Here is a 27,136-nt window from a genome sequence, read left to right as displayed (position 1 = left end):
TACATACAGCAAGTGTTATGTACCCAATATTATTACTCAGTATTTTGAATTAAATACATAAAATACTCTATTCTGTTTATTCTATTAACAAGAAATATGCAAAATAAATCATAGGAGTAATATATTTAACTAGCCAAAAAGACACACTAAGTGCTGAGTGCCCAGTGTGAAGGCACTGCAGAGCCACACCACTGTGCTTACAGACTTTCATTCACAGTGTCCATGGCAACAAGAGCCTTGGAGACTTGTGCCAGGGTAGAGGAGGGTCAGCCGCTGCAGAGAGTTCCTCCATCACGTCCTCACCGCCGCTGCTGATTCCCCATTCTCTGTGTTATCCAGTTGACTGACAGCCTTGATGAGAAGGGAGAGAGCCGTAGTGAAGAGCGGCGGCGTGTCTCAGCATGTCCACCGGCCCACGTTGTTCCTCTCATTCTTCAAACAGATTCGTGTTAGAGATGATGACCTCTCTCTGGAGAAATCTCACGTTGGAATTTAGCTCGCTGCTGCGCTGGCTTGGCTGCAGCCCTTTTCAGTGTCTGACATCCCGGTGTACAGCTTTCTGACAAAAGAGGAATATCGTATCAGATTTATTTGCAGTCTAGCTGCATAAAAATACACCTACATCTATAAGGAGTCCCTGGTGTGCTTCAGAGTGCTGTTATTCAATGCTCCAGAGAGTGACACTGATATTAGGCTTCGCTCTCGTCATTATTAACCTAAAAACTTCCATTCAAGGAAAAAATCTGATTAGTTGGATGTCTAAAGGTTTTTATTTGGGTCTATTTGGCGAGGCCCTCATTATCTGCTCTGCTTCATTACATCTTGTCTTCACTCATGGCAAGTCACACACTGCAAGACACAATTGCCTGAACAGACAAACTAACTAACACAACGGAGAGAAAAAAACAGAGCTGAGTGAGTTCACGGGTTTGCACGGGTGGCCAAAATTTGTGTTGTTTAGGAAAAAAAAAACAAACACGGCAGGTGCTGTCCTCACCCTGTCATCACCTGTCATGTAGCACTGGGTCTCACTGCCAAAACATCTTCACCTGCAGGTACAGAAATAGAGGATGCACACACATACTGACAGAGCCATTACTTCCACCGCGCCTTCACTCCATTTGAAAGACTCTTAATTGTGTGAAAATGTGTCTTCATATGGCAATAACAGCACATTTCTTTTGCCTCTGTGGCAGGATTGACATTGTGGTCAGTTTGATGTTAAAACTGGAGGCAAATGGTCACATCTTCATCAGCCCACTGACTTTTTCCTCAAGCATCACTCGCAGATTGACTTTTTTCCGTGAGTGAAATGTCTGAACAACAGCTGGATGCACTGCAAAGTAATTTGGTACATGCATTCATGTACCAGAGGGGATGAATTGTAATAATTTTGATCAAGACCTTGAAAACTCATTATAAAAAGAAGGAAATCTCTGGATGTAAACAAAAAGAATCAGGAGAAAACATGTCTTACTAATCAAAAAGACACACAGTAATGAGAAAATATGACCAAGAAGACAAATGTTTCCGTATTAATTTTGTTGTTAGATAGTTAGTGGACAAACAAAGATCATGTAATGTGATCAAAGGCTCTGGAACAGCAACTAAACAGACCTAATGGTTAGATTATTTCCTCTTTTTTTGTGCTCTTGTCAAAATAAGAGAGAGTCTGTGGTGCAAACCTAAGACGCTTAAAATCCCCAAATAATTTTGTCATACCAAACAACATAATATCAGAACTTTCCCGGAGATCTCAGAATAATAATTAGTGTTATGTTGACATCATAATATCATTACTTGGCTAAGAAAACAAAACAAGGGAGATAATTACACGCCTGTCAAATCCGGCCTTCAATAGCTGCCTACAAATAGGACACTGAAAGGTTTCATGCACTGCTAATTGGCATCTAACATGGCAGTATAAATATAATTACACCAATACATCCAATCAACTTGTAAAAAGTCAACAATTTCATCTAAAAGGACCAGTTATTAAACTCTATTGGTAGAATATGGTAGAATGGAATATTCAGAACTATGTTTTTATTCATCTTTAGGACTGTGGAGGGAGCAGGTCGTCCTCTATGGAGCCCGACATTTGGCACATGGGCCTTTCACATTTTTCACAGCCACCACAGGTCCTCCAATACACTTGGAAAGGCTGAGGTGAGGAGTATCAGTTTGGTGTAATCCCACGCCTCACCACTAGATGCCACTAAATCCTACGCACTGGCCCTTTAAGTTGTATGGTTGAAGAAACAAAATTGACTGATCATGAAAGCTTTCTTGTCGTGGCACTAAATTCCGCTCCGCCATGATAAGAATGAGGTCACAAACAACTCAGGAGTGTTACATTTTATTTGGTCTCATCTCTTTTTGAGCTTTTTCCTTTGTTTTTTTTTCCACAGGTTAAAACCCATTATAATAGTCAAGAGAAATAAAAACATTTTCACATACTGTATACAGAAATAGTCCTCTTGACACACATCAATAAAAACAGTTGATTAGGCCCAGCCCAGTGCGAGATTTCACAAAAATGCAACAATAATGAATTTTCAAAGCCCGACGACCACAAAAACCTCGAGCTCGCGCGAGCTGAGGCAGTTCTGAGAGAGATGTAAAAATGGCTGCCAGGGCAATGCAACAATTGCGTTATCACATCGCCTAGGTTGTAATAAAACACAAAATAGACACGGAAATGAATCTGGAACAATTACAATAAAAGCAAATAGATACAAAGACAGAGAGGTCAACCTTGTCCGCTACTTTGAGGTAGTGACAAAATCCTCATCTCTATCTAGCAGTTTGATGCACATAAAAATTCAGTATGGGTGCCCCAAGGGGACATTAAACTGCGACTTCGGTTTGGGATTTTGGTGCAGAGTACACGAAGAACCGGATTTCAAGCTCTACCAGGCAATTCTGTTGAAATTTCTGCTACACACAAATACTGGGGCTTGTAGAGGAATCTTTATAATACAGATTTGGTCAAATTGGAGAACTGGAATGTAAAGTTAATCTGCCTCATGTGAAGCACCCATACATACATCTTAAATACTCCAGTGAAAACCTATAGAATGTTTTGTTCATATGAAGCAATCAATCCATCATCCTAATGTAGACTGCGTCCATGGCCATCTCGAAAGAGAAATAGTTTTGATCCAGTGTGTAAAAAGATGGCCATTTATAAATATCCACTTTTTCCCCCTTTATAGAAATTTTGGAAATATCCTCCGCCGGCTGGTAGGAAGCTGTCAGAAGGAAAAGCCTTTTACAGTACTGTGATGCTGCGAGTGGAAGAGATTTGACCAGTGAGTCATGGGGATTTGTACCATCCAAACCGTTTCAAATTGCCTCTGTGGATCATTTAGAGTTCACTTATTTAAGCCCAAGCATGAGCACCTGAAAGAGACCACATACTGCTAAATACCCTCAAGCCCAAGTCAAATCTTTTACCCTGAATTATACCTGTGCCTTAGAGGACGTTAATAAGGTTAAGTGACAGCAGTAATCTCGGTCGTGGTCCGGGACCACCATGCTACATTCTCTGGATGTTTATCAGATGGAGACTGGACATTTTAAATAGTTTTGCCTTCAGAAAATTTGTTACAACATGAGACGTTTGTTGTCCAATCCAGTTCTCTTCTCATTAAAAGTGTTAACATGAGAGTAAAATGTCCGTGTTCCACCACACTGAAATTTTAGAGGAAATCAATTCATTTCATTGGAATCGGAGAAATGACTTGAACTAAATTCATGCACAGTCTTCCATATTTGAACTTCGGTGAACTTTGACACGCAAATTTGACCAATTTCAGCTTAGCCGACCTTTGAGAGAACCGAGATCCAGAGAATGCATAAAGCTAGCTTTAGAGGCTAGCTGGCAAGGCAGTGGCCTATTTGATCCAAACTAAGTGATTTTCCAATGAAATCGCATTTCTAAGACATGAAGTGGAAATTAAGGTGGGAAAATAATGTGAGATGGGTGGAAAATGCTAAAACACCTCCACTGGTGCAGCACTGAGCTTCTCACCGAGCATGAAGGACATGACACGGGTTGTGCTCTCTGGTCTGACCTGGGCTTTATACATGAAACCACCTGCACCCTGACACGCAGCATGACAAAAATATCAGCCACTCCATTCCTTTTAGCTGCACGCAGTACTGCAGAAACAACAGTGATTCATTTCGCAGTCTTTATATTTTAGACTCAAGGGCTGTTTACTCAACCAATCGGTTTGCAGCAGACTCATTCGAGAAATAAATTTAAAGATTGAACGGCTTCCATCCCAGGAAGATTGAGTAATTGAGTGTCAATAGCTAGGCGGAACAATAATCACGACTACGAGGCTGTTGTGTGCTGTCCAGACGAGGGAGGATAAGTGCTAGACTTAATGACCTCACAGATTAAATCCATGTTTATTTTCTAACCATGGATTGTATCTGTGATTCTAAACAGAGCGCCAGCCTTCTCCAAGAGCCGTCGCCGCCGTCCTGGAAATGAATTGGTCTTCCTTTCGTGGCTGCCATTCACTGCGTTTTCGTTGTTGCAGAAAAACAGGACGGCAGATGGTGACCTTGGATGCGCAGACTGAAAAGAATTAGGAATAATGCTCACACTTTGGGAGGCTGAGCATTAGTTTACGCACCTGGCGGCGCCTCTTGCAGACGTGGCTTTTGTCCACATCCCTACTGGGATGTGCAATTCCTGTACAGTCAATGAAAGGTCATATTTGATCATTTGGTCCCGGCCCGTTAATGCCAAACAAAGGCCTGGGCAGGTGTTTCAGTCTAATAGGAGCCAGAAAGAGCAATAATGCGTCTCTGGCTCTGACGGCTGGCTGTGAGACAGCTGAAACGAGGCTGATAACCAGGTACATTTGTAACCTCCACTTAATTGAACACGAGCAAGCGAGGGCAGCAAAGGTAAATGGGGTGAAAGCCACTGAAATGCCAGGCCATCTATTGTGTCGTTTCAGAATTTACTCTTCACTGACCCGCCAAGGTAAGATTTCATCAATAAAATAAATCTACAAGTCTACAGCCTATACTTTCATACATCTTACTTATCATGTGCTGATTTTGCAAAGGAAGTTTGGACATAATGTAGTAAAAGGTCATCAGACATGTCAAATATAAGTAAATAGAATTTGGGGTATAGAAATAGAAAGCTTATACAGCTCAGGCTGGTTTGGCTTTATGACAAAAGTTAGCTTAGCTGTGGCTAACCGGCTGCTGTTCCACGTGTTTAGCTAGTGTTTTCAGGTAAGCTAGCTAGCAACACAGTCTTCTGGTAACCTTTTACTACTTTTTGTCAGTTTTGGGGCTCCACACTACACATGGAGGCATCTCGACTTAGAGAAGGAACGGATCAGAATTATCTGAAAGCAGCTGAGGTGTTTGCAGTGAAATTCGGGTTGGAGCGGGGCCCGGGCCGCTGCTGTAGGGATGCACACAGGGGTGCACGCCTTGCCAGGCGAGCTGCTGGTGCACCCCGAAACCTGCTGGGTATTTACATGACAACTGCTACAGCTGAATCAATGGCTTAATCAGGGCAGGTCAGATAATGAGTATGCATGTGAGCATATCCACTATTAACAATGACAAATTAAGCTTTAAGAGTAAGTGTAACCCCAATGGATGGTTGCATTAGGTAACATATTCAACTGTTACGCTTCACAAAGCCAGGAAATAACTAGCTTGAAACATGTTTTTTTTTCTTTCCATCTGGATAATGGCTCTGATTTTTCCCCTCTGATATTCTAAAACACAGCCACCACTCACAATAGCCTCTTGGCGTGATGAGGGTCTGGGCTCCTCTATTGTGCGGTCTCATTAGCTTGTATTCATGAATTGTATTGACCATTTGCCATTCACTGATGAGGGGCAACGGTCTGAGCTTGAACTCTGAACTCAGATCATCAAATCACGTCTGCTCCCTGCCACTGTGGGGGTGGGCGCGCATAACCGGTGGCCAGATATCAGGTCTCCCCTGCAGAGAATTCACTGCCGTCCTCCCTGTCAGCTTGTACTCGGGACACTGATTTGCAATGACGGACGGGCCGATGCCTGGAAGAGCAGAGCATCACAAACAACTCATCAGGACTTTCTTATTGGAGTGCTTGCTGTCAGCTCCTGGAGACGAGTGGCAGCTACGGTTCCTAAATCTGACAGCCCAAACCAAAAATCGGACGTGCATGTCCACAGAAGACTTCTTAAAATGCGTCCCATTTATTCCCTCAGTTCTGTCAGACTCAGGTTCCGCCTTAAGGTAGTTTTTTCTTTATGTAAAAAAAAAAAGTAAGCATACCAACATATTTCGATGTACAGTCATTTTGCAGCAGGAGGATGTCCCAAAGGAACCACATCCAGGAGGAAATTAATGCCACTCTGACTACAGGCGATAATTGAATCTAAACTGAAGAGTACAGCTACTCCCGTTATTGCAAGTAATATCTCATGAAATCACTAAACACGCCCAAGCTTGATGGAGAACGGCAGGTAAAGCTTTTCAACATCGTGTCTGAGGGAAAATTAAAGTCGAGCACGGAGCGAACAAACAGACAAGACATGAGTGGCAGCTTAAAGTGGATACTTGACACACACAGAGAATTTGTGACAGAAATAATCTGCCAGACGTTTCAATCATCTCCATCTCCTTCATCTATCTCTGCTCCACGCGCAGCTCTGTTGACAATAACAGCTATCCGGGCCTAATGACTATCAGAGGAGAGCCGCGGTGGCTTAGCGCGGCGACACGAAGAGACGAGGCAATAACTCATCATCTGTCACGCCTGTGAAACGTAGTTGAAGAGGACAAGAGAGCAGAGGAAGGTAGGGAACGCTGCCGACAGAGACAAATCCTCTGCTAAACCTCGCACGTTCGCACAACATGAGGGAAAATCCACGTTGCTCATGTCCAAGTCGTGGCAGGTGAGCTCAGGTCAACAGAAAACATCTGTCTGGGCAATACTGTCTGATTCTTGATGTTGGCTTATGCACTTTCTATTATCTTACTATTCTCTCTGAGAAATTAACAGTATGTGATATTGAACTGAATGCTCTGCAGCGTCAGGACAAAACAGCCCGCGAGAAAACTTTCCAGAGAAGACGGAAACGAAGGAGCAGGAGCAAGAAGAAGAGGAGAGAAAGAATGAAAATCTCCCACATCACCTGAGGGGGGAAGGACGTGGAGGAAGGTGAGCCTCCGCGGTGAAGATTTCATCTGGTCAGCAGCAGAGCGGCCGGTGGCGACAGAGAAAAGATTGAGGAAAGACAGCTCAACCTGCCTTTGAAACTTCAGCACGTCTCAAATCCAGACGTAAGCCGATGGAGGCAGCGACTCGACACCTTGCGAGGAGGACGCGGGGCATTTTCGGAATGTCTGGGCAAATTAATTAACCAAATATCTGAACGCTTTGTTAATGCTCCCTGCTCTTATCAAGAGGCTAATTATCACTATCAGCCTCCTCTGTTCATCAGCGGGATTATTAGGCTAATCACAAAGCTCTCCCCTTTGGAGACAAGGTTTTTACTCTTCATCAGAACAAAGCCATTATTGTCTTCCAATGACACGGTGTCAGTGATGAACCCAATCAGTATTTGTGCCTCGTAATGCTCCGGCAAAGACATGGGTGACAGCACAAGTTTGTGCCATGCCTAAGTGGGTCTCTTTCAGTTGCTCACATGCTTGACCTACGCCAATTATGTTAATAGACTACATGCTTGAGAACCAGCTGGCGGTCATTTCATGAAAAAAAAAACTCCAGGATTATTTCACGATGAAGTATCTGTTGCTGCGGCCACTTTCCCTCAACACGCCTCAAGTCCTGCGTTTCTCTGGATGCTTTTTGCAAAACGGCTGCAACCGTCACGTTTGCTTATTTTATAGTTTTACGGATCGGTGCCGAACTTCTCTGGCGCATCTAAACGTGGCATCACGGTTTTCTCCGCAGGATCCTACCAGATCTGTTTTAGCAGTGTTAAAATGGCTTAGGATGGATTTTTAACAAACTGAACAAGAGTTCGGGAGCCCTGCCACTCTGGTCTCGCAAAGCCAGCTGACACCTCACAAGATCTCTACAGCACAAGTCTGAAATACATATGATGAGGTTTGACCAAGATCAGCAAATATTTTGATGCACGATACCCTTCACCAACTCTTAGACGGTTAGCTTAGCTTACGACAGGCTATTTCTTGGTTGGGAGCATTGATTTCCTGTCAGCTCCTCTGGCTACCTTATGGTGATAACAAGACTCCACAAAGTCACTACGTAACCGGCTGCTGGCTCCACCTACATACTGACCAGACTGATATAAGAGTGGTATTAATCTCTTTTTTTTTAATCTCTCTCTACACCAAAAATGTCAAATTATTCCTTTAAAATGAGGTGTTACATGGGTAAAATTAATATAAATTTTGACTGTCACGGCCGGTCACTGGCTCATATTTTTCCAAACCAATCTGGGTGGACCATTTTAAGGAGAAACAAACATTTCCAGAGCAAGCACAATGGTTCTCCTAGTTCAACAACTGGAAGAAGGGACTAATGACGGCAGAGGGTGGTGCGTTCGTCCAATCAGGTCAAGGAGAGAAATGTTAATCATGTGGTCCAAGACACTGTGAAATTGTGGGCTGGCTTTGCGAGGCTTGTACTACTCTAGTGGACTGTACAAATTAAGTATTCAATGAAGCTTCCATTCTGACTTATTGTGGTATTTGCAAATACTTTAAAGTGTTTGGCTGAACCTTCCTAGTGCATCAGACGGGTGGCGATAAGACAGTCTGGATTATATTAAAAAGGAAAACCACAGAAAAGTATAAGGAAGTCATGTTTAAATACTGTCTGTGATTGTCTCATCTTTCTCTGTGCTGTCCAGTGTGGCGAACCCCACCCGTCTGGCACTCGGTGGAGGTAAAAACAATTTATTTGCAAACACTCTTTGTCCCAGCCCCTACACTCTCACAGTGGCGCTCTTTGGCATGTGCAGGGAATGCAGAGGGCTCCCAGGTCTTGTTTCCTGTGCTGTGTCGCCCGCCAGCCGAATGAATCCGTCCAGTCCCTGGCATTTCCCCGGGAATGTGACTGGAATGTTATCTGCGTCCAAGTGGAATGCCTGGGTCACGGTTTTTGTCTCGGATTTCATGAGTGGCCTGGAACATCCACTCTGAGTGCTTTCTCCCATAATGCAACAGGCAGACGCTGTTTAAAAAAAACAAAAACAGTAAGCTTTCCTTGAACAATGAGTCTAGACACACATGCACACGCGCACGCAGACAACATTTTCTTCCACAGAAACGCTAAGCTGATTTTCAAATTTAAGCCAAATTCATAGCATCTTCCCTGCGCACCAGATTAACCATTCAAGGAACCTTGAAAAGATATATATATATTAAAAACACTTCACGAAATAAGGCACTCCAATTTTCCATTGTCCTGAATGCTTTCAGTCTGCAGAGAGGTAGAGGCAGATGAAGCTGTGCAAGTCGCCTTATCCACCTCTGCATTGTCACAATGCTTCAAAGGTAGGGGGGGAGATGAAAGCGGGTGATATGAGCAGTCTGATAGAATCTGAAGATGGGACTAGTGATCTGTGTTCTGCTCCTTCAAAGGGATAGAGAAACAGAGATAAAGAGGGAGAATGAAATGGGCACCAGCTATTGGTCCAAAGGCAGCTATCCCACAATCCAATGTACCACTGTTCACTGGCTTTCTGCTCTCCAAAGCAGCAGGCTGGCGTATAAATAGGACCTGCAATGATTAAGACTCTCATGGGGGACCCCTCCCTCAGTGGGTTGAATGATGGGTGTGCGTTTCTTGAAGAGATTCCAAATCCTCATTAAGATGTGGGACGTAGTAGTGGAAAGAGTCCTGGACTGTGTTCCTGGGATAAAATCCACAGCCTTCAGAACCTGTCATCTCTGAGTTGCGTCGGGGACTTGAAGGGCTTCAGCCCGAGTGTCCGGCGGGGGTGGGCTCTCTCTTTGGTGCCATCCACGGGCTTGCTGCAGGCCGTCCAGCCCAGGTCGATAAGGGGCGAGTCGGCCGGGTTGAGGGGCGCTATGCGGAATGAGGGCAGCGTGGGCGAGCCGTTAGTGGAGCACGGGGCAGAACGGGAGGTGGGAAAGGGAGCCGAGAAGGGGTCAAAGGGTGAAGCCGCGTCCGAGCCGACCGAGGGGTCAGCCTTGAGGGTGAATGGGTCACAGTCAGGCGAGGGGAAGGGGTCACAGTTGTGGAAAGGGTTGGTCGGGGAGGGCTGGTAGCCCAGTAGGTTGCTGTCCGAGCGGTTTGGGCTGCGGCCACCACCTGAGTTTCCACCACCGGCCGAGATGAAGCTCCAGGGGTCGATACGGGGCCGGATGGGGGACGGGCGGGGACGGGGGATGACGCTGACCTCCAGGCGACGGGTTTTGGGGCTCCAGAGGGCGGGGTTGGGGTGGAGAAAGCAGGGCACTGAAGGCTTGTCATCAGAGTCCTGTGTGTCTTGGCACAAGGGCAGGTCCAAAACTGGAAAGAACAGAGAGAAAAAAACATTAAAGGGCCACTGCTGCCATTTAAATATTCCACTTCTGTAAGGCTGCCGGAGACACTTCAAATAGAGTGGTCAAAATCAAAGCAGCAGAGGCTGAGATAAACTGACTTTCACTCTCTAGTATCAGTCAAGCTTTAAAAATGCTGGGTCCTACATTTCCCATGGTGCAACTCAGTAGCACCTTTCATTAGACCATGCCTGCCTGTTGAATTCCCCCATCTTTCCAAGCCCACTGTTTATAACACAGGTTTTCTGTCAGACATCTGATGTGACAATAACCCTCACAACATCAATACATGACTTCCAGAGCCACAGGAGACGTTATACCACTGTTTTCACAGGCTGAATGGTCCTCCTGTGACGAATAAACTGACCTTTATGTGTAAAATCAGTGGCATTCCCCTTTAAACAAAGACACGGCATCAGAGAAAGGCTGAATATTCAACATATTAAACCGCTTCATCATCCTGCCCTCCACATTCTTGCCTGAGGAGACTTTAATTGTTAACCTGCAAATGACTCTCAAACAGCTGTAGTGTTGCTCCTGTGTTCTTTCATGCACTCCTCTCCAGTCTGAAACGCACTTGCTTTCTAATATTTTGCAGAACACATGAACCTGCGTGATGAAAGCGATCCGAACAGAAACATGAAAGTGGTACATTATTGCTGCAGCAAGAAATGAAACAATCGCAAGGCCAGAACGTTGACGCAATTAGTCTAAATTAAGTATAACATAGCGCTATGGTGCTAGTTGACAGAGCCGGAACAGCAGCGAACAGCAAGTGTAAATTAGCACTGACAAGAACATTAAACTCGGAATAAATCATCTTGAATGAACATTTGCTACTTCCAAATGTGATGTGTCTGCCAAATGGCATTATTTACATCAACAGCAACTCTCTGAGGCTGCTAAGCCATTCAGCTGACAAGAAAGAGCAATCAGGAGTCACACGAGAGCAGCCGAAAAACGCCAGCGAAGGAATCCTCCGCATTCATCTCCCTCTTTCAAGCACACACTCACCGCCGGCAACCTTGTGGCAGTCTGTCTATGCATCTGAGCCTGAGTCATTACAGTCAATAAACATAATAAGATGTTTAGCTAAAACACTCGCAGTTTAATTATGTGTGGCTTTTTGCCTCTGCGTGCCCGATGTAATGAGCGCATGCGGTTTGGGAGATTACGGTTGTTAGCAGCGGAACAGGCGAGGCATGTCTGCTCGGTACCCAGGGGCAGAGCTGTAAGAGCCTCGCTGTGGAGAATCCAAGGCTTTGTGAGTCAAGCGGACCAGATATAGAGTGTGAAATGTTACCATAGGGCACTCTTAAAGCCCTCGTAAAGCCCACTCACTCTTAAAACAACCAATACCCACGCCTCCGTCAATGCAGCTCTAAACTGTGCTACTAAGAAATGCTTATTAGTCTTTGGGAAAAACATGTGAATGTACTGTAAATTAAAATGTTGCTGATAGGCAGATAATGTCTGTTAGCATGACACCTCAAATTAGAAGTATGAATACAAGAACTGAATACATTCACATGTTTTTTTGAGGAGGAAATGAATGCTAATCCCTCTTGAACATCTCTTATCACGTCTCATGTGTGCATCCCCTCGACATAGCACATAGGCATACATTTGGCATGCCTCCATAAGAAAATCTGATCAAACTGGAGGGTAAATAAACCAGGATGCATGTTTGAGCTCCAGCCAAACGCTTAGTGAGGAGGTGGCCAGAAAGACACTGTGGTGGCGGAGGAGTCAAGAAATAGATTATTAGCAATTTTGAATCCGGCACTTTCTGTCTGCGTGACCTCAGCTGTGCCGCCGGGTGTTCTGCATTCATCTCCAACTTTGCAATGAAAGAGAACTCTGACTTGAACAAGGGAAAACAACAGAGGATTGGATGCTAGCTTTACTTAGCAAGCATTAGCAGTGAAGTATGGAGGGCCAGCTGTTACCTGAGATATGCAAATAGCTGAAGACAAGCTTTGATGTAAATGAAAAAGCTTGTGCAGCACTGAAGCCTCCCTTGTGCCAGAAAGATCTTGCTAAAAAAAGGCGCAATAATAATTCTGAAAGTACTGTGAGGGAACATTGTCATGCTGAGGAGGTACATTATTCAAGGTAAAAGTTGGATCCAATTTCAGCGTGGGGCCTCCATAAAAAGCAAAACATGCTTGGTGCTCTTGAGGAAATGCAGATGAATCACGCAGATAAATTAAAAACCAAATCATGGATCCGATCTGGAGAGGAGACGATAATCTAAAAAGGGACACATATAAGTATTGCACTTTCATAAAGTTGGGAGGCTTGCAAAAGACAAATAATAAAAAAGAATGGTCAGAATGAAAGCAGCAGAGGCCAAGACTTCCAGATTTAACCCCACAGCATGAGTCACACTGCCAAAACGCTCAGCTTCCTTTCACTTCCCATAATGCAACTTGATAGAACTCTATACCCTCAATTAGCAGGCTTTCTTTTAACAATGTGCAGATCCTCCCAGTGACTAGTTAACTGCCTTTGACTTGTACAATAGGTGGAATGAGTCAGACTTACCTAGCTGAGAGGCGTGCAGGCCTTGGCTGGACCTCCTCCTCCTGTCAGCTCTGTGCTCCCAGACCTCACAGCCCAGCTCCCCGTTAGTCGAATGGGAACTCGGGGTGCATTCCCCTGGGCTGGCCCTGCCGGGCTGCAGGGGGGTCCTGGGGCTGTGCGGACTGTGCAGCACCTGCGGCGTCCGGGGGCCGCTCCTCTCACGGGGGTTCGGCGGAGGCGGCGACAGGGGAAGCGGCTTCAGTTCTTGGGACTGCAGAGCTAAATCCAAGAGCGGTCTGGGGAGCAGCTCAGAGGTGGAGAAAGTGATCAGATCATCCACTACTGGGGGGTCTGAAATGAGGGCCTTGGGGGAGGAAATCTCCATTTCAGGTGGGGTGCGGTCCCCTAGGGAAGAGGAGTTAGTTCGAGGGGGCACCCTTGGGGGAATATCCAGGCAGCGACCTAGTCCTATGGAAGCCAGGAGGGAGCCACCCCCCAGCAGGGCCCGGTGGGTGTTCTTAATGAGGCCACCGAGGGAACCCCTCTCAGGCCTGGGGGAGCCAGCCGGGGAGGAACCCCCTTCCTCGCTGCACGAGTCTCGCTGAGGTAGAGGAAGCTGCAGGCTGTCCTTCACTGAAGAGCCTGCAGAGAGAGAAAAATTTTTTTTTTTTTTTAAGTTTTAAAAAGACAGAAAAAGAAATAGAGATAAGGCGTTCATTCCTCATTTAGAGCTTATCAGAATTCACACTCATGGTGGTGAAAACTGTAACAGTGACTAATAGAAGACGTGTGGCTGGCAGCTGGTGGCGATGGAGGGTGTCGGATACCGTTCTGAGCAGGGGCAGTTGGCGTGGAGGGTCTGTACTCCTCAAAGTCATCCTTGGATTCTCCGTTCTCATTGCTGTCCGATTCCAGAAGCTTGGCCCTCATCGACAAGCTGAAAGCACAGATTCAAAAACATTTAAGTATGGCGGTGAATTAAGTTGAGGGTAATCAAATCCTTAAATGTGAACATGTAAAAAAAAAGGAGAGTCCCGCAGTACCTGCTTTCCTGGGGACTAAGGCGCAGGACTTTAGGGCTTTTGGGACTTTTCGGGCTCTGGGGCCTCCAGTGGGGGCCCAACCTCAGGTCTCCATTGGCTTGTTTAAGAGAAGGGGACTCTAAGGGCCAGACTGGGCTCAGACCAAACGCCCTACTGTTGTCACTGGGACTGACTGCAGGAGAAATAGAAAGAAAAGGAACGGTGAAATGAAAACCAGCGCGCACATCATCAGTATGCATGCTGCCTAGCTGTATTCTAATGAGGTGAGCATTTTTAAAAGGCAGGTTTCACCAATAAATCAACGCGGCCCCGCAATCATCTCCAACACCATGACCTTTAATTGACTCCCGCTACAGCTGGAATTCATGAAAATTCAATGCACTCTTTCCGCTCATATTTCGGCACAGTTTACATCCTGATTAACTCTAAAAGCGTTAAGATTGCCTAATCATGTGGATGCAGTCCTGACAGTAACCTCCATATGGGTCACACAGCAGAAAGTGTGAGAAGGAGCTGAAGTCGCCCGAGGTGATGAGAGGAAGAGCAGAGTGCTGATAAAAGTTGGGATTTCACCTGCCATTCACGCGCCTTACCTCGGATCTGGCACTGGCTTGTGCTGCGAACGCTTCGTGAACGTCATTAAAGGGTTCATTCTACACGCAGCATGTACATCAGAGGCTTCCTTCCACAACACCTCCATCACACCCTTCATAAAGTCTAACTGAGCCTTCTTAGGATTGTTGTAACATGCTGCAAATAGCACAAAGAAAACTTTAACCCTATTACTCTTTTTCATTAAGTTTTGGTTGTGCTGATTCCCTCATTCATGTCAATTCATTTCAGCTTCAGAAATGGGAAGAAGTGAATATGCTCTCTGAATAGATGCGTTATTTTCTCCGGGCCTCTACGGCACAGAAGGACCGGCTGGTGCACTTTGCCTTCCATCATTCTCCAGCGCAATGTTTTCAAAGCCGGCGTTGAAGTCAGGTGATGGTGTCAGCCTTGCGATTTCATCAAGATCAGGTCTGAAAAAAATTCCCCCTTCCCAGCATACTGCTCTGTAAACACATTTTCTTTTGCACTGTGCCACTGTTAACGTCAGCATGTTTTGATGGAACACATCTCGATGTGTTCTTAATATTTTCATATATTTCACAAGTCGCTCCTCTGCTCATCATCTGGCCGTCGCCTGCATGTGGCAGGCTTAATCATGCCCCTGTCAAAGAAAATATAGAGGAAAGGCTACTTTTGTTACACAGATGAATCAACAAGGTGACATTCATTTACTGCTCCGTACTGTATAAAACAAAACGATCAGTCTACAGCCATGCCAGTGGCTGCACTTGAGCGCAGCAGAGCTTTGAGCTAAATGCTGCTGTCGATATGGCAACATGCTCACAATGGCGACGCCAAATCAAAGATTTCACCTGATGATGATGCTAAATAAAAAAGACAGAATAATTCACCCAGAGGGGGACATGAATATCAGCACCGAATTTTGCTCCAATCCCTCGAGTAAATGTTGAGATACTTCACCAGATGAGTGAAGATTTGAACCTGGTAGTGCCATCACCGGCGCGCCTACAGCTATGCTGCTAGGATAGCATTTACGTCATCATGTACGCATATCGAATGTAGAGACTACTATACCGCAGGTGCTGGAACTGGAATGAGGAACAGCACTGGGAGAGAAGCACAAGAACCAAAACTAATCCTGCCCCCACAGATAGAAAAAATAAACGAGGAGAGCAATAACCATAAGCTGCCAACACATATGATACAGCCAGCCTACTGGGATGCTAAAAATGCGAAGTAGTACGATCCGGGAATTCAAAAAGTGTCTGAAAAACATGGGACGCTTAGTCTTCTTGTTGCCTAAGTCACTAGAATACGGCACAATGAGAAAGATAGTCATTCTGCAGGTTTCATTGTGCCCTTCTATACTAAATCTTGTAGAGTGGAGCTCTGTGGACTCCTGCAAATCAATTTGGCAGTTCTCTGGACAAATAAGTTTGGGAGGCCCCTGCAATAAATCACTGCCTGCTACTGAGAGGGCGAGCATAAATATCCACAAACGCATTTTAATGACAGGCACACTCATGGCTTAGTGATCGCCATTAAGGGAAGTCATTAGGAAGTAAAGAAAACCAGCCCTCTATTTGATGAGTAAATGAAGCTGGCAGATGTTTGGGATTTACTAACCACTTTTACTGATAAATGTTTCACCGCAATTTGTGCTTTCATGTCAACCACCAGTGGTAATTGTTTTGAAAAATCCCTTTCACTGCCTGTTGCTACACCACAAATTTCCTTTTGGGTTTTGTTAAGACGCCCCGTGACCCGCTGGCTACAATTTCCCTCCAAAGGGAAACGATCTCGGGGCGTTTGTCTAAGAGCCTGACAAGCAGGAGAGTATTGTAAATCTCTGCCGCTGCTCCAGCCCTTCTCAACCTCTTCTCCTGGAGCAATGAATTCCTCCCTGCTTATTTTTAATTCAGTAAACCGCACTGTAGCCACTACATGCATATAAAACCGGGGACTCTTTCAGCCTGGAAAATGCAGCTCAATGGCTCCCCCCGCTGCAGAAATGAGAAAACTGCAGGCAGGGGGGAGTAGAGCAGGGCTGCAGTGGAAAAAATGCTGCTGAGAAGTGCTGAGCCGCTGAGAGGAAGTCAGATAATATTTGGACTGGAACCGACTGTTGAAAAGGGAAAAGGGTGTGTGTGTGAGAGAGAGAAAGCAGAAAGGCAGGGAGGGGAGGGGGGGTGAAGAGGGGGCCCACAGGGAAACAGGGGAAGACAAAAAAGACGAGTGGGTGGTTGGGAGCACATGAAAGAGGAGATTTTGGAAACTGAAAGAAGTAATGTTGCAACGCAGTCTTTATATGCATGCAAGAAGGCGTGAGATCCCACAGTCTTCGGTTTTTAAATGTCTCTGGAAGCACGCGCACACACGCGCACCTGTGCAACCTGTGCGCATGCGCGTGTGTGTGTTTATCCGAGGGGGAAGATGGCCGCACTCACGTTGGATCGCACGGAAACGTGGGCCGAAAGAGGGCGAGGAGCCCGAACCCAAATCAGGAGAGTTCCGCCTCTTCTCCAGGCCTGGGGACGCTTGCACCGTAATCTTGTGGATGAAATCTGCAACGCACACAAACACATACAAGCAGATGAAAGACCACCTGGATGGTAAACACCAAGCAGAATACCCACCCACACACACACACACACACACACACACACACACACACACACACACACACACACACACGTCTAGGTTTACTCGCTCTGCATAACATTCAAACATTCAAGAGCTGTCAGCTACTTTGAAGGTTGCACCGCTTTTCTTAAAGCTTCCTTATTTCCCTAAAACAGACTTTCATGGTGGCAGAAATCAAGTCTAATACATGTTCTCAGCTTTGTAAGAAATAAGCAGACAGAAGAGAGTAGTTCTTTAAATAATCCTTCACTGTCTAAGCAGACTTCAGTAGCCTCACTTCTGTGCTGTGTTTGAGTGGGAACTGGCTGTTTCACCTTCAACCTAGCAACTGCAAGCTCTGGCTAACAGCATGCTACTGATTCTACTTGCAACTAGCTAACAATGCTAATACCAAGCTACAGAGCCCAGAAGGAGGCAGGAGGGAACATTTTAATATATCAGTCTCATTTCTGCCCTAAAATAACTACTGATTCCTTCAAATTAACTCACATTTTTAAAAACATTTTCAATTTCTTTACTTACAAACCTGTTTTGCTGTTTTTTTCTTTGTAATCAATGCCTCATGCTTGAATTCATTAGTCTGTTTTTGTCCGGTAAGACTTAAATCCTCAATTTTTAGGGCAAATCTATATCTGCTAGCATGTAAAATCCATTTAAGGGCGTCCCTCAAAAGACGATTTAACACTACATAGCTATACCGAGAGGAAGAATTAGTAGTAAGTAAGAATTAGTCATCTGAGGGATGATCAGGCTTATCAGGCTCCATAGCAATTAGCTACTAGCAGTGACTGCTAGCATGTAGTAGCAGTAGCAAGATAGTCCTTAATTGCTGCTGATAGTAGCCAGCAACGGTGCTAATAATGAGCGACACAGCCTGGTGGGTATCAGGAGGGAAATTGTCTAAAACATTTTCCCCTCCAATTAGAAATTCATGCCCTCAAATTACAAAGCATTAGCTCACGTTAACAACTTCCTTCTTTTAATCCATAATGTGTAATCCTTGAATTTCCTACTTCCTTCCCTTAAATTAACAGTTGTGCCCTCAAATGACTAAATTATGTTCTTCATTCAATTAAAGGATATTGAGGATGACCCAGTGCCGTGTTTAATTGCAAAAACCTACAGTATTATTGAATGACTACGGTGAGAATGTCAAGAGGTCATAGAGCAAATGGGATGGAGCTATCGCTGTTCATTTCAGGTAATGAATTAATTATGTAGCTTGACACAAATTAATGGCGCAAAACAGGAATTGAAAGAGAGCCAGGACTTGTTTCCTCCCTGACACAAGCAGCTAGCATTAGCTCCTCCTCGCTTGTTGCTGACATAGCCACGTTTGCTAGGCTAGCTTGCTGGCTAGCTGGCAAGAGACGCTATTTTGCTGTCAACTGAGCTGACTCTAACTATGGCTGAGGATGAAAAAGCAGCGTAGATGTTGACACGTTTCCTTGACAATAATATTCACTTTTACTTAGTGTAACAGGAATGACAACCGCTCCACAGCAATTTCTTTTTTCTGTATGTTTAGCCACTATACAACCGTGGCAATCTGTGATGCAACGGCAAAGCCTCTATTAGTCAAGAACACATTCTAACAATACATACTTTATCATTATTCTTTATGCTTCTTTTTTAAATTCTTATCTGAAGCATGTCCTTATTTCCATTGACTTTTACAGAATATGGGCTAAAGCATGATATATAAGCTACTCCACAAGGAACACAGTGCAAGAGCAACACAGGATGAAGCAAAAAGGATAATAATAATATTGGTGGAAAGAAGAAGGGAAAAGGACAGGGAGTCAGGCAGATATGGTTAGAAGGAGACTAAAAACACCGACTGGGGAACTAGAGGGGAGAGGAGGAAGAGAAAAGGGTGAGGGAGGGATACTTAAAGAGAGAGAGAGAGAGAGAGAGAGACAGAGGCACAAAGGGTGAGAGCAAGAAAGTGAGCGAGGCCAGCCAGCAGTGTATCCATGGACAGGAAGTGTCGAGGCGTGGTTGGCTCACTCTCCCCTCTCATCAACCCCCCCCCATCACCACCACATCACCGCCCTGCTGCTGCTGGGAAAGGCCTAACCACAACACACACACACACACACACGGTGCATTTACGCATGCTTGCTCAGCCCAAAATACACTCACACACGCATTGAAAAACACTGGATGTGAACTGCAGCGGGCTGTGCGACTCTGTGATAGCAGAGGATACATAAAGGACAGCGCTCAGCTGAGTATTAGTGGGAAAAAAGCAGCAAAAACTGCGTTGGTCAATGTAGACATCAGCACGTCGGGCCTGTGATCCACCTTTCACAGGATCAATGCTTCAGTCAGTTCTCTGTCTAACAGCCGTCTGAATGTTGTTTCAGTGGCTTTTTCAGAATAAAATGGTGAGGGAACATATTTAAGAGTTCTCACTTTTGACATTTTCTTTGACAGGTAAACAAAGTTATCTTATGACAGCAGGAAATGGTGCCTATCTTCAGCCTCCTTTTGTAAATATCAGCCTTTAAAACTACATGAGCCCGGCCCTGACAGGAACCTTCAGTAAAGTCGAGCTACAAAATTATAACAGTTGCACCACAAAACTCTCCTTCACTTCCTCTTCTCTGCTCTCTTGTATCTTTTCAGCTGCTGTTGTTGCGTCTTGAGACTGACCCAGTAATGGACCTTGTAACGGGATTTCTCGACAAGCCTGCCGGCTGACGCAATCCGGCACACAGATGACTTCTGACAGAGCAGTTCAGAAGCGAACGCACACACCTTGAGGCATGCTGATCTTCTCGCCGTTCTTGCACTTGAGCTTGTGCTTCTTGAAGGTGCCCTTCCTCTTCTTGACGTTGGGTTTCTCCTGGTTCTGGTTCAGGTGGAGGATGAGGAGGCTGAGCTCGCGCTCGAACACGTCCTGTTCCCACTGGGCCAGCTGCTGCTCACGCTGCCGCAGGAACTCCTCGTGGGACTTCTGCTCCAGAGCCGCTCGCTTCAGCTCCTCCTCACGGCATCGCAGCTCCTGATGGAGCAGAGAGGACATGAGGAAGTGTGTAAGATCAGCCGGTCATGTGTGACTGAGGCTTATGGTCTTGCAATTTGAAATGAGATGCTGAAAGAGGTTGGCTGCAATGAAACCTTTCATGAGCACTGATGGCAAAACGGCTCACAACTGTATGACTTTAATTTGATGCTCCACAAATTAATTCTTGATCTCAAGGTGCTGGCACATCTGACAAGGTTCCAGTATGTGGACTTCTCCGACCAGAATCATACATTTAATACTGTATGGCAAACATGACACCATAATTAACATCTAAAACTACAATGAACATTTCTGTTTTTGTAGATAAACAACTTCTGTTTCTGGTCTGTATCAATAATGGTTAGCTGTAAGAGTGGCAAAAAGCTGCTATTCACAGTTATTAATAACATCTCATCCAGCTATAAATTTACATTTTATCTTTTCATTAAACCTGCAGTGCAGAACGTTTGTCTCCCCCTTCTGGCAATGAGTGTAATTACACTCACTGCCAGAGAAAGTGTAAATACACTCCAGGCTAGTTGCTGGAGTAGCCTACAGCCACTAGCCTGCTCCATCGCTACATACAACACTTTTTATAACCATGCACCACTATGCATTAAAAACCAAGAAGTCCTGATGGTTTGGACAGTGTTGTTAAATAAAAAGAAGGGCACCGCCTCTTGCCTTCTCTTTAGCCCGGAGTTCGTCAAACATGTCCTGGATCTCCAGTTTCCAGTCCTCCTGCAGGGAGTGGAAGGAGTCCTGTGGCATCTCTTCCTTCACCTGCCTCTCCAGGGCTGTCAGCTGAGTCAGGATGGAGCTGAAATTGGGTCTGCGGTGGGGGTCCTGGTCCCAGCACTCTGTCACACACACACACACACAAGCAGACATGGTCAGACACCAGGGTCCACACTGCAGCACCTGTACTAATACGACACTTCAAGTACAGAGTCATTACTACAACTGCACTCTATTAGGCATGAATGCTTGGCCGTCCTCACAATGAAGCAAAAATAATAGAAATGAGGAAGTAGTGGACCAAAGCAGAGCAAAATGGATATTAAGGGGGTTCATGTTACTGAAGGTTATTTAGTTTCCTTCGTTGCAGTTTTAAGTTGTTTCCTTAAAATGAGTGGAAAACATCTGACAATGAAGTCAGACAAATTCACTTGTTTCCAGAATAGTTTCACTTCTTTTGAGCGTTTTCTTCAATCAAGGGACCTGAAAGAAGGAAGTCAATCGCTGATTCACCAGAATTCCTCAACCGATTAGCACCAAAAAAAAGGCAATTTTTTATCCCCATGTTGAAATGTGTTCATTAGAATTTTAAGAGTGAAAATCTGGTCCAAAGACAGACTAATAAGATGGATGTTTCTGCACTCATTACACCTCATCTTGAGTGAGCATCCTGCAATCCCTCTAATTTTTATTTACACATACTTCAGGCACTTGCGTGTGAGCGCAATCTAGAGTCAAGCTGATCACTTATTCAAAGTGTTCTGCTTAATTAACTTGCTGCGGGGGGTTTTGAATAATATGCTGCACCACTTTGGGCACTACAAGCAGATCAAAAACCAATCCGATAATTAATTAATCCTCTGAGGTGGCTATCTGTGGTTTTGCACACTGATCTCTTTTTTAAATACAACCGTAACAGACAAGCTGACATCAACAGAAGGGGCTAAGGGGAAAGACTGTAAAGTGCTTATGTCTTCTTTTTGGCTAATGTATGTCAGGAGGGAAGCAGATAAAGTACCCAGGTGACACTTCTTTTCAGCTTAAAACTGAACAAAGGAAGAACATAAATGGGGACAAACATATTGCACAAGATAGCTCCAGTACAAAACACTTCCTCTCTACGGCCACATTATTATCAACATACAGGAATTTGTTTTCTCAATTCCGACCCAGCTTTGGGGAAATGGAAAGAGAGCGTGCCGGCGACTCCAATTTGATCTCACGCAAGAGCACTCTCACACCACTGAACGGAGAGTCATTGCCTAAACAGTGCTATGAGTGCATTCGATTACCACACGTCTCACCTGCCATGAGCTGAGCGAAGGGTTCGGGGCACGTGGAGGGGATGGGCAGGGTGAGCTTGTTGACGGCGACTCCGTAGGCCACGGCAAGTCCGTCGATCCCTTTGTAGGGGGCCTCTCCTGTTAGCAGCTCCCACAGCAGAACACCGTAACTGGAGGGGGAAAACCACAGATAACGAGGCATGAGACCGTACACCCGGGCCAAAATTAGACACAGGCTACATCCTGGAACACGCTGAATGATTCAGTACCAATGCACTAAACAAGAATTTTCATTTCACAACTTTTGCTAGCATGAGCAAATGTGTTTACTGCATTTTACTTTGTAGACCACTGCCATGCTTTCATATCTGTAAGCTGTTCATGCAAACGACATACTTCCTGCAGCTGCTTCACAGTAAAAGTCTTCCAGAAAATACTAACGATTATGGTTTTTACTGTGATGCAGGCAAAGCCACTTTTTATATGATTATAACATCTTTCACATGATTTTATCTGATGGCAAAGGTTTGCTTTTTGTAGTATGAGACAATGTGGCACAGTGTGGCTTTAAAGCTGCTCTGATCGATATTTTCTTACAGCTGGGAACTGTGGAACAAGTATCATCCCATTCAAAAGTTGGTCATGTGGACACGTCAGCTAAGATTTGCTCAGCATTAGCATTTCTTCCCAGTACTGTTCCAGTATTCGATCTCCTTTTAGCTCCGTTTTGGTCTCCACCGTCTGTGGAGAAAAGCGGGGTTCATCAGAGACTCGGTTGATGAGAGCAGTGAGGCTGAACCACAGACGCAGGCTGTAAAATCAAAACTACGAGCTGAAAGATGCTGAAAGGCTCCACGGGACTGATGGGGACACGAGTGACACCTTTCATGTTAGACATAATCGCTAGATCTGTTGTTATTGTAAAAATATGAAGCTTAGTTTAGTTTCGTTTATTGAGGTAATGGTGGTTTAAATTTACATTAAAATTTTAAACTTTGTTTTGTACACAGTAAATTGGCAAGGTGATAAAGTAGAGCTGTCAGCCTCTTATTCCATTAGGTATCCATTCCAACCTGACTTCCAGGCTCATTTAGTTCTGTCTAAAAGATAACACCTTTAGACACTGGCTTGTATATGGTGTTTAGATGTTTCATGATGGATTTCATGTGAGGGTAACTTTAATTTTTCTTCCTGCTCTGTACAGCACATTACACTCTCATTATCATAGCACTGACAGTGCCGAACTAAGACACGTTTGTGCAGTGGAATATTTTTGCTTGATGAAACATGTGCTTGCAAAGCAATGTGAACTCATGCATGCAAAACCTGCACAAACACAAATACACAAACACACACACACACACACACACACACACACACACACAGGACTTTCGAGCCCACACAATGGGAGCAGCCCTGTGTCCTAAGAAGATGAAGCGTGGCGCAGGACTTGGATCTCCCACACTGTCAATTAGCCCTCGCCTGGACCTGACTGAACGCACTGTGGAGGCTCGCTAAGTGGAGAGCGCAGGCCGCAGCCTTTTTTTATTTAGTTCTTTAATTACAACTTCCACACACTGTGACTGTGCAGAAACGCTGCTCGCCGGCTCGCCCCGAGGCGGTCGTCGTCTCCGCGTGGCGGCTTTGGAGACAAGCGGCCGTGGACAGATGAGAAAGAATGGTAGAACAAAGATTACCCTTCATTTTCAGAGCAGGGCTGCCTGCCTGCCCGCCCGCTACTCGCTCGTTTCGCTGTTTTCAAGATTGTGCGGAGATCGTTCTGAAAATGAGCTTGCGTGGGTTTGTTGTTGATAGACGCGTGAGTCGAAAACTGAGAGGATGCGTCACTGAGATAGAGAAATGGCTCCGAGCCCATTAGGGTAGTAAAAAAACACTACACTCTTACTAAATAGGGTTCTTTAAAGTACCAGAAAATTTCTTAAGTAGCTTGTACCATAGCAGAATCCTTCTTGATGTTCTCAAGGACGCTTTCAAAAAAGGTTCTTGTAACGGCATGCTCAATTGGTTTCACATAGGCTCTGTATGGGGCTGCAAAGAACCATTTAAGAATGGATGAAATGGCCCAAATCCACAGGATTAAAATTAAACCATAGCGTATGAGAGTAACTGCAATAACCACAATGCAGCAAAGCCATGAATGTGTCATTGCTTTAATACATTATTTATCTTTGTCCCTGTTGCTGAGTAAAAACACCCCTGTCTGCTTCATTCCAAATGCAAATTCGTATACGGCACTTAAAAGCCATCATGAATCCCCTCTCAACAAATCACACAGTTGTTCAACTCATTATTATAAAACCACAAACCATAATCAAGGGACTCCTCTCTTTCTGTGTAGATGTGGCTTAACACACACACACATGCGCGCACACACACACACACGCACGCACAGCTATTCCCAGATAAAGGGCTGTGGTTAGGTCTGGTGTGTGGCCTCCTTCTCTGTCTATACTGGAGACAATGGGACAGTGTGCAGTACACATGTCCCACAACAAAGCACAGAGCAGCTCTTTGAAGAGACGCCATCACATGGCTGCGGCGGCCTTGCTGCAATCCATCACTCTGCCCCTCCATCTCTTCATCACTCTGTCTCCCACTATCACTTCTCTGCACTTTCACCCTTTCCCCTCTATCATTCTCTCTGTCCGCACGGCCCTGCGGCACGTCCACCATCCTGCTGAGGAGATCAACCAAAGACTCATGTAAGGACTGAATGTTAAAGGGGTCTACTCCCCCAATCTAATAATGCTCATTAACAAAATTGAGGGACTTGCAAGAGAAAATCGAAGCGACAGATGTTAAGACACCCTGACTTTTAGCCTCTAGCACACTGATTAGATGTATGAAATTGATGGAGTGCCCATTTAAAGAAAATGCAGTGGTAAAATATATGATCAGGGTCCACAGAAAGCATCCAGGGAAGGCTCAGAATTATCCGAATTTGACCTATTCAGTCCAATCAAACCCACTCATGTGAGGGAAGCCAACAGGAAGTCAGCCGGCGCCCGGCGGATATGTCGTCCGTGCATGTTCTCAGTCAATAAGAGAAGAACTGTAGCGTGCATGCTGTAAGCCCTCGGAGGCGTCATTGTGAAATCCTGCACCAAGTACCTTTGTAAATTCCCCACAATCAGAGGTGTCTCCACCACCATAAAAACACTAACATTAGCCAGCGAGCAACACAGCCGGTGCCATTAAACTGAGGCTTGTTAACCTTAATGTTTTATTATTTAGCTCACGATCAAGATAAGTTTAAAATTCCACCGTGAAGAGCCAAATTCTGGTGGTTATGGAGACGACATGTGACGTTCTGGTTAAAAACTGCCTCCACACACACATCAGCAGGATCGTATTAGTTCTCTGGATCTTTATGTATTGTATCATTGCTAAATATACTGTGTATAGTGTGTACAAAAGTAGTTAAGTTTACCCTTCAACATGGTACTTTCCATGCATCAAAGCACATCTCATACCATTTTGTCCCTCAAAGGAATAGTTTGACATTTCAAGAAATACACTTAGCCTAGCATGCTTCGCTTACATAGCCCTAGCTTCGTATTTCGTGCCTTGTCATCAAACTCCCGGCGTGACTCGTGAAAAAGTATGGGGCTTTTTTTTTTGTGATCTTGAGTCAAACGCGTGGTCGTTCAATTTGAGGACATGACTCATTGTTTTCACATTCAGATTTTGCAACGCTTCCCCTCAAAGCCCTGCGATCGCACTCAAAATGTATCTGATAAAGCTCGTTATCAAAAGGTCCTGTCCTACAAACCATAATATAATGCCAAATATGATGCTAGCCGTATTTCTGCAGCTATTTTGGTGACACAAACGTAGTGTAATCAGTATCACATTACTTTCATAACAGTAACTAGTAATACATTTTAAAAGTAACACAGTATCAACACTGTTGATAATGTAGATACGGTAAAAGCACACCTGTGCACATGATAAAAATTCTGGATATGGCTTCTACATTCATGAACACACACACACACACTCACCTCCAGACGTCGCTGCCCTTAGAGAAGGTGGAGGACTTGATGACCTCGGGGGCCATCCAGGCGTAGGTGCCGGCGGTGCTCATCTTGGTGGTCTTGTGCCACTCTCTCGCCAGGCCGAAGTCGGTGATCTTCAACGTGAGACCCTCCATACATTCATTCTCTATGGGCTGAGCCAGGAGGACTGCAGGAAGGAGGGGGGGCAGGTAAGACTTAGCATGGTTGAATGTGCTGAGTGATTAAAAGTCAATGAAATGCATCACCGCAGAGGCCGGCTTTGCACCGTCCTTGCTTGCAACTCAGAAAAAAAGTCAGCCTGATCTCTGGCCAGTACACATTCACAAATGCCTTGTTTCTTTCTCACTTCCTCTTCCTCTTGTTTTTCTACGATCTAAGCTGACAAACACATTTCCGTGGATCCTCTGACAGACTTCAAATAAATCTCCACCCCTTTAAACCAGCTGCAATGTTTAAAACAAATGTCTCACTTATACTGTAACTTGACTTTCATTTACGTATTTACACAATTTATTGAAATGACTTTCGAGTCATTATTACTCATTCATTTAATACTGAATGCATATGCAGGAAGTGCGGGCCTGTCATATGGTAAACCACCCAACCTGCATCACGGGCTCTGATCACAGCAGCCCACAGTACACCACAGGGTGCAATGCCCCAACGCTTGCTGAAGCATGAGTCGAACGTGCAACAAGCCAATGTGATATTCATCCTTCCTCTGCCTTATC

The 27,136-nt window shown here is 45.0% G+C and overlaps 1 protein-coding gene across 1 annotated transcript in view; it reads right to left on the bottom strand.

Moving 5' to 3' along the window:
* Nucleotides 1-2,343: 2,343 nt before the first annotated feature.
* LOC121626287 (mitogen-activated protein kinase kinase kinase 11) overlaps nt 2,344-27,136 on the bottom strand; it is a 44,487-nt gene continuing 19,694 nt past the window's right edge. The window contains exons 2-10 of the mRNA XM_041964710.1: nt 26,391-26,571; nt 22,387-22,535; nt 21,029-21,204; nt 20,095-20,341; nt 17,136-17,252; nt 14,113-14,284; nt 13,897-14,006; nt 13,091-13,711; nt 2,344-10,511 (exon numbers count right to left, since the gene is read on the bottom strand). Coding sequence (XP_041820644.1) covers nt 9,910-10,511; nt 13,091-13,711; nt 13,897-14,006; nt 14,113-14,284; nt 17,136-17,252; nt 20,095-20,341; nt 21,029-21,204; nt 22,387-22,535; nt 26,391-26,571 — 2,375 coding nt within the window. The 3' untranslated portion in view covers nt 2,344-9,909. The remainder of the gene's footprint in view (nt 10,512-13,090; nt 13,712-13,896; nt 14,007-14,112; nt 14,285-17,135; nt 17,253-20,094; nt 20,342-21,028; nt 21,205-22,386; nt 22,536-26,390; nt 26,572-27,136) is intronic.

This window comes from Chelmon rostratus, chromosome 23, assembly GCF_017976325.1.
Source record: "Chelmon rostratus isolate fCheRos1 chromosome 23, fCheRos1.pri, whole genome shotgun sequence".
NCBI lineage: Eukaryota > Metazoa > Chordata > Actinopteri > Chaetodontiformes > Chaetodontidae > Chelmon > Chelmon rostratus.
The sequence above is the reverse complement of the archived record's forward strand: the minus strand, read 5'-3'. Positions and strand labels throughout refer to the sequence as shown.